The sequence below is a fragment of the Juglans regia genome, chromosome 3 (genome assembly GCF_001411555.2).
Source record: "Juglans regia cultivar Chandler chromosome 3, Walnut 2.0, whole genome shotgun sequence".
Taxonomy (NCBI): domain Eukaryota; kingdom Viridiplantae; phylum Streptophyta; class Magnoliopsida; order Fagales; family Juglandaceae; genus Juglans; species Juglans regia.
Window position 1 is genome coordinate 25,510,768 of NC_049903.1, and position 8,658 is coordinate 25,519,425.

The 8,658-nt window shown below is 34.7% G+C and overlaps 1 protein-coding gene across 1 annotated transcript; it reads left to right on the plus strand.

The window, feature by feature from the left end:
* The first annotated feature begins 264 nt into the window (after positions 1-264).
* Positions 265-5,883, plus strand: LOC109019164 (transcription factor RAX2-like). Its single transcript, XM_019001404.2, has 4 exons — positions 265-268; positions 4,234-4,391; positions 4,581-4,710; positions 5,129-5,883. Exons 2-4 carry the CDS (start codon positions 4,256-4,258, stop codon positions 5,868-5,870), a joined length of 1,008 nt encoding a protein of 335 aa, XP_018856949.1. The 5' UTR covers positions 265-268; positions 4,234-4,255; the 3' UTR covers positions 5,871-5,883.
* Positions 5,884-8,658: the final 2,775 nt, after the last annotated feature.

Here is an 8,658-nt window from a genome sequence, read left to right on the forward strand (position 1 = left end):
CAAGGAAACCAGCATCTTGCTTCTCTCCACAACCAAAAATGAATAATGTAAGATTGGAGTAGGTAACTTATTAATAATGTAGGTGACTGTTAAAATTGTATCACCCAAAAAATGAATAGGTAAGTGCAATTGAAACATTAAGGTTTGGACTACATTAAGTATGTGTTGATGCTTTCTCTCCACAACAGAATCTTGTTGTGGAGTTTCAACACAACTGCATTGTTGTAAAATGCCTTTTGAATTAAAAAATAGAGAGAGAGAAAATTATGTACCATGATCAGTGCAAAATGTCTTTATCTTAAGACTAAATTGAGTACTGATCATTTTAAAGAATTTTTTTATGATTAGTGGCACTTCATACTTATGTTTAAGAAGATAGACCCATGTGGCACAAGATGAATCATCAACAATAGTAAAAAACAAAATCTGTAACCTCCAACAGTAGGGACAGAATATGGTCCCCAAACATCACAATGTATAAGATTAAATGGAGCATCAGATAGATGAGCAATATAAGGGAAGGACAATTTTTTTTTTTTTTTTTTTTTTGTTTAGCTAATGGACAGATCATACATGGAGCATTTGGAACATGCAGATTGGGAACAAATTTATTCACAAATAACATTATTGAATTAGAAGGATGACCAAGTCTATTATGTCAAAGTTCAAACAATGAGTACTTGGATGATGATGAACAAGTATGTATAGGCTTGCTATTAAGAGAGCAGACATTATATGAGACAGGTCAAAAGGCAGGTTTAGGAAAAAAAGAGCCTGGCTGCTACAATATAAAAAGGCCTCCTTGTTATCTACCCACTCTAATCAGTTCCAATGAGTCAGGTCCTGAATGAAACAAAGGTTAGAAGAAAATAAGAAACAACAAGTACTAAGTTACTGAGTAAGTTTACTAATAGAGATTAATTTGAATGTGAAGGAAGGAACACAAAGAACATTATTTAAAATAAGATGTTCAAAGACTCTAATACAGCCAATGTGTGTGACAGACACATATTGATCATTGGGAAGCTTAACAGAGGAATTTACAGTATTGGTAATAGAAGTAAAACAATCAATGGAAGGAACCATATGATCTGTGGCTCCTATGTCAAGGATCCAACAGTTTGAATCAAAGGAATTAGATATTGTGGAAGAAAAAACATAATGATTAACATTGTGCAAGAGTATACCAAAAAAGGAATTCGAAGTTATTGCATTAATAGTATGGGAGGACTCATCAGAATTATTTGGAGGATGAAGTAGGGACAACAATTGTTGATATTGAGTCTCAGTCAAATAGAAAGGAGAAACAACAGAGGAATGGTTGTCATTAAGAGCAACCTAAGTGACCACAGATTGTTGCTTAGGCTTTGGCTTGTAGCCAGGTGGAAATCCATGCAGCTTATAATATTTTTCAATCATATGATCAGTGATTCCACAATGTTTACACACTGCAGGTATTTCCTTCTTGGAGAATGATTTAACAGATCTAGCAACATTAGTCGTAGATACAAAAACATGTGAATCAATATTTTGAAAAGGAACAACATAAATTTCTTATTGTTTTTCTTCTTGTAGAACAAGTGAAAACACTTTACTAAGAGGAGACAGAGGATCCATAAGCGAAATTTGAGCACGAGTAGAGGCAAAAGATTCATTCAATCCCATTAAAAATTGTAAAACATGTTCTTGTTGAACATATTAGGTCAACGTACGTACTGTTCCACAAGAACAAGTAGGAATAGGTATGTAATTTGCTAACTCATCCCAAGAGATTTTAGGCGGGTAAAATAAGTACTCACATAAAGATGCCCTTGAGATAGAGTAGAAATAGATTTTTGTAACTCGAAAATGCGAGAACCATTTTTTTGACAAAAACGTTCCTTAAGATCCAACCAAATCTCATACGCAATAGTTATGTACAAAATACTAGCAGAGATATCAAGGGAAACATAGTTTAAAAGTCAAGATATCATCATATTATTGTAGCGAAGCCATGAGGAGAGAAGTGGATCAGTCAAATCTGATGGTTTGGGGATGCAGGAGCCATTGACAAAACCGAGTTTATTTTTAGTCAATAAAGCCATGGCCATGGAACGACACTAGGTATGGTAGTTGCTGCCAACCAATGGCTGAGTAACAAGAAGAATACCAGGGCCGGCTATCACTAGGATGGAGGAAAAAGGGACATGTGCAATCCCCAGAGATCGATTTGTGACTCAGCGCCATAAGAGAAAACTTCTGATACCATGTAACGATGAAACCCTAGAGGGAGAGAAAGGATCAAAACCCTAGCAGGGGAAGAGTCTAGAAGGTCTGAAAGGGAAACATCTCAAAATGTAAACTGATTTATTCAATTAACGTGCATTATTTTACAAGTAAAATAGAAAAGTAAGGTATTTATACTATGTACAAAATAAATACTAGTTTTACATGACACGTGTATTATGCTATATAATATATATATATATATATATATATGTGATAGTGATCACTTGTCTACATCCAAGGCAACTTGGTCACAGCCTCATATTTCAAACCCTAGACTTTCACTAATGGTGTACAGTACGCTCGTTATCGCATCCTAAGACTTTACGTACTACTACTCTTAAAAGAGGGACCTACTTGCTTTATGTAGAGAAACAATTAAGCATTTCCTTCATTTGTACACCAACATAACAGATGCTGGTCAAGCTAGACAATTCGCCTGATCTGTCTTCCTCACTACTGCACCTTTAATTTCTTTCGATCAATGGCAATTCATTTTTATGATCATCCTTCTCTTTAATTATAGGGCCATATATTGTGGGAGCCTTGCAATATTACTTGCAACTTACATATAATATGCATGCATGTTGATATTCTATTGCTGTCATCAAAATCTACCACATTAACCCTACGTACAAATACACACTGCATGCATGGACTATATGTTATTAAGAAAATTTTGAGATACTTCAAGTCATGTATTGTGAATATATATATATATATATATATATATTTATATGCATGGGTTACTAATTTGGCTGGCTAGCTAGCTAGCTAGTTCCGGTCAGCAAAGTGGCTACTGCGTTTAATTATTTTGGTCATAATCTTGCCCATCAAGCAGCTTGGAGTGTGTGTGTATATATATATACACCGTACGCGTTGCTACCAATTAATGTCACGGCTGAAGTTATGTTACTTTAACCTCTTCTTTCGGGAAGTACTTGGCGTCTTGCTGCAACACTTTCTAGTGCTAACTGTGCTATGTTTCAATAATGTCCCCTCCAACAAACTCGTCGCTCCCCCCTAAATGCTAGTACTAAACAAACGAAGATAATTGGCTACTATTTCGTACAGTAGCAAGTTCAACATAAGCTAGCCACGGGAAGCTCGTTTTCTAGATCTCAAGCAATGTCGACCAAGTTGTAAATCTGTAAGCAAGTGTTGTCTTTACCCTTGAGCTAGCTTGGTCGATCTCTTGATCCCCAAGGTGCTTAACGTACAACGTTGATGCTCTTCTTTTAAATTAAAGTTGTATTCATTGTATAATGATAAAAATGTACGCTAAGTAAGTTAAATGGAGCATTTTTTTTTTAATTAACGAATTTAATTATTCCTACATATTGGGCAGGTCGACAACTACTAATTAATCTTATTATAATGATCAAACAAAAATAGTGGTCTGAAATATTTGAGGGAGCAACTCAACCACAGTCAACAAGATAACTATAATAGAATATATCCACCACGGTATGCTTCCGAACATGTACACCATCCAATATACTGATCATGTACATTTGAATATATATACTGATTCATAAAACTGCTTTCAATATTACAACACTTAATTAACCTATGACTTGGAAAATTGATTGGAAGATATGTAATAGCCCATCGTTTTCAATAGCAAATTGGGTATATTTAATAATTTATTTCAAGCAGACTTTGGATTCTTCGGGTGGGAGAAGGCAGAGACCAGGTAAGCTCCCTGTTGCTGATTTGTTCATATGCGATGAATGGAAACTTCTTTCAGCTAATAAAGATGGATTTTTCTGAACGTGATGATTGAAATTCGAGACGTTGTCCTTTGACTTCTGTTATCTCTCAATTAATATATCTCGTGTCCATTACCCCAAGTCTTGTGTAGAAAAAAAGCACCTCCCTTGGAAACGTTTATCATTTTGAAAGCACCAGTTAAAAGCTAGCAGAGGTATCTGACAGAACAAGGAGAAATTGTACACAAACAGAGAGAGAGAGAGAGAGAGAGAGAGAGATGGGAAGGGCTCCTTGTTGTGACAAGGCGAACGTGAAAAGAGGGCCATGGTCACCTGAAGAAGATGCAACGCTAAAAGAGTTTATAGAGAAACATGGGACTGGAGGGAATTGGATAGCTCTTCCTCAGAAAGCTGGTTTGTTTATTTGTTTCTCCTATTTAGTACCTTTTGTTTTTGGGCTTAACAGAAAGCTGGGATTCTGGGAAAATAATTTTAAGAGAAATGAAGTTCTTTTGTGTCTATGATTTGAACTTACATGGTTTATTCAGAGTACCTTCTTTCCTTTTATTTTTGGTCATCATGAATGGTTTGGTCTTCCATCAGGTCTTAAGAGATGTGGGAAAAGCTGCAGATTAAGATGGCTTAACTATCTCAGACCCAACATTAAACACGGTGAATTCTCCGATGATGAAGATAGGATCATATGTACCCTCTTTGCTACCATTGGAAGCAGGTAATCATATATCTCTCCAGTTTCTTCTCTTTTTCACTTTCAGAATTTCCTGTTTCTTATACATACTTTTGGAATCTCTTGACAATGTTTAATCAGGCTATGATTACCTTTTTCTTTTATTGCTACCCTGGATTCAGTGTTTAATAAAAAAGCATAAACACAGCAAAGCATGATAATAATTTCTTTTTCTTTTTTCTTTTTTTGGGAACTTGGGAGAAAATCACTTGCTCAAAGAATATGCTCTGAAAAGATGAATGTTTTTTTCTGCATCGGTCTTTGTTTTTTGGGGGGAAGGGGATTGTTCTGCATGCATGCCGAGTTTAACACTCCAATGACATGAGTACTCGAGAGTTTCAGAAAGAAGCACAGTTATACAATCCTTCTTATGGGAAATTCTAAAAACTGACCCAAATTGCAGGTGGTCAATAATAGCAGCTCAGTTGCCAGGCAGAACTGACAATGATATTAAGAACTACTGGAACACCAAGCTTAAGAAGAAATTCATTGGTATATTTCCTCCATCTCAGCGAAAAACTCACCCAGTATTCACCCTCTCAAATGCTCTTCAAACTTCATCATCATCATCATCAACAACAACATCTACTTCATCATACCAAGGCAGCAACATTAGTTACTACAACCCTACCACTTCTTTCACAGGCTTAGAGCCGATTCCAAGTCTTTTCAGCAGCAATTATTCTGCTGCTAATGCAGCTACAATTCTTCAAGCCCGAGAAAACTTGGTGGGACAGCTACAAAATTGCTATGTAAAAGATAATCTGCTCATGTTTGGGGGTGAAGCTAGTTGTAGCTCTTCTGATGGAAGTTCCAACAACCTGATCAGCCATAGCAAAGAAAGAAGAGAGTATGAATATGGCGCTGGCACTGGTGGTGGTGGTGTAGTTGAAACTTATGAAGTACAGATGGCTCCTCAGAATTGCTTTTACAATGGGGTCGAAGGAAACCAGAGGTTCACGGTATCCAATGGTGGTGATCATCATGATCTTAACGGTTGGATTGAAAAGCAAAATCACAAAAAATTCTATGAACAACAATTAGACTATGGCTTTGACGAAATTAAGCAGCTGATTAGCACCGATGGTGGCAGCAACTTTTTGTTTGATGAACACAAGACGGAGGAAAGGTTGTTGTATTATTGATGCTGACTGTGGGTAAAATCAGAAAGATTTGAATGGAAAGGAGGGGAAGGGTTGAAGATTCGACTCAGCAAAAGGATAAAAAATTCAGATTCGCATTCAGTTTTGTGGGAATGGGGTCACGTTCTTGAGGGGAAACAGTACTTCTGTGAGAGTACATGATAAAAGTCTCCTTTTCTGCATTTCTTTTTGGGGAATGTTGCTGTATGTGGTAGCTAGGACGGTTAACTGCAGCTGATCAGGCATAAATTTCACGACAACTAGGCAAGCAGCCATCATCTTTCAAGAATGTAACTTTAAAGCAAGCATGCACCATTACTGATTTTCTTTTCCTTTTTTTCTTTTTGAACTCTTACATATTTTATTCAGCACTCTTTTAATTATGATTTTATATCTTAACTCTATTCTGGCCAATTTTTGTCGGTATTGCCTTGGAAAAATTTATTGAGTGAGAGAGAGAGACTTGATCTTAGTCCTGATTTATTTATAAACACATCACAACTGTAGAAAGAAATATAGTCAACTTGTTGGTTTCATCTTTGTAATATAAGAACTAATTACATGTAACATGATTAACTTTTGTTATGGAAACGCTGGAGATGAAGAAAGAGAGATCGATAATATTCCTTATTTTGAATTTTATGATCATTTCTAATCACAGTGTTAGTGTATTTAAATAGAAAGATTCTTTTCATCAGTTACTATTCATTACTTCATACTCCACACCCTATGAAAAACATCACATATTTTATGAAAAACATCGTCACACTTTATGAAAAAGCTATATATAGGTGTGGGGTATGAGAGTGAATAGTAACTAATACATAATAAATTGATATAATATATTAATTAGTACGATTGAAAATAATAAAATTAAAGATGAAAGATTATATTACTCATAGAGAAGAAACGGCAGATTAATGTTTAATTTTGATGGTTTGATGATCAATGGGATGACACATGATAGCACCAACCAAAAAATACATAAAAAATAAATACAATCGAAAATGACACATGTGAGCCAGATCTCATTAATTGATTATGCATTTTAGATAAGGACTTAATTAGCGCGATTATAAAGGGAAGAAGATTAGATTAGACAACGAATTAATGAAAAAACAAATCCAACTTGGGGAACAGAGCTTTATACAAGACAAGAAAAGTCGTCCATCATGCAAAATCATAGAGAACGAGCCGCTCACGGGGAATCAGTCCAAGGGCTGCTAAATAAAAAATAATAATGTGGTCCCAAGATAATTAACTTCATTGATTGATGGATATCGGTGTGTGGTTTAGAGAAAGGAAGCATTTATTTACTTTGAAGATAACAACAAAAAGTATTGATGAGTGTCGAAAAATAATCGCATTGACCTCTTCATTATTTTCTTTGCTTCTGATATTGGATTAGACTAATGGAGTTTGCCAGCTACAGGCACTTTATACACAAGATTAGGAAAACTACTTTGTCTTCAAGCTATGGGGGATAGATTTTCTTGGAATGTCTTTTCTAGTGGAGTATAAAAAATCAAGAGCTGTGCCACACATACTGACAGGCTAATATATATATATATATATATATATATATATATATATATATATATATATATTTATATATATTGTAAAGCAATTTCTTTATAATGCAGGCCGGGTATATGTGGAGAAAATTATTTAGATCGATTTTATAATAAACATAAGTTTATAAACTAGGTGATGTGGTTTATTTTATAGTAAAAAATGCTTCATAATTTAATGCACCATATCAAATTATATCAGTTTATTAGATTTTTTTTAAAGATCTCTTAGATTGGCTTAGTTTGGATAGATAGATGGTTCTATCTCATCCCATCTTATTTCAACTTATCATATCTCATCTCAAAATCTAAACATTACAAATACAAATATTTTTCAATTTTAAATTTTTAACTTTTTGATATAATGATTACTTAATTATTATAATTTTCTCAAACTTTCAAATAAAACATAAAAAATAATTCAATTTTTTCAAATTCCAGCAAAGTTATATTATAATAATATTTTAATTTTATAATATTCTTCTTCAAATTTTTTTTTACTCTCATTTTCCAAAACTTCATAAAATATTTTAACTCAAATCATTTGTAACCCATATCATCTCAACTCAAATATTTCACTACTATTCACAAACTATCTCAGCTCATTTTATAATCTTAACTCACTATCCAAATCAGGAATTATTGTATTTGGGTAGTGAGGTATTCTCATGTATTTTGTGAATAGTAATTAAAAAGTAATGATAGAATATTGAATAATAATGAATAATAGTGTTTCTCTTCATATATTAACTTGGTGGAATTAATTCCACCAATAGGGCGATTTTGCTAGGGTTACTATGGCGCACGCCGCCATCAGGGCAAGGAGATGGGATTACGCGCGTGGAGCAATCGTTAACTTTGAAGGAGAATTTGCATCCAGCAGAGGTGTCATATGTGAGGACGTTTGTGGATGTGGTGGCTTCAAAGCCACGATTGCTTCTAGAGGTTGGTATACCTCTGCGGGAACGTCGATTTCATGATGGCGAAATGTTTTTTCTGTTCTCAAAGGCTGAAATTCAACAATCTGTTGAGCCATTTCGTTTTTCGGTAGTCCTACAATTCCTGCGTCAAAGTCCATCACTGGATCACATTCAGGGTTTTATAAAAAATCGTTGGGGTTTAAAGTCTCTATCGGTGGTGGGTCAACTTTATAATCCGAGAAATGTTTTGGTAAGGATGTCAATAGAAGATGATTTTATCAATGTTATGGTGAGGGGAAA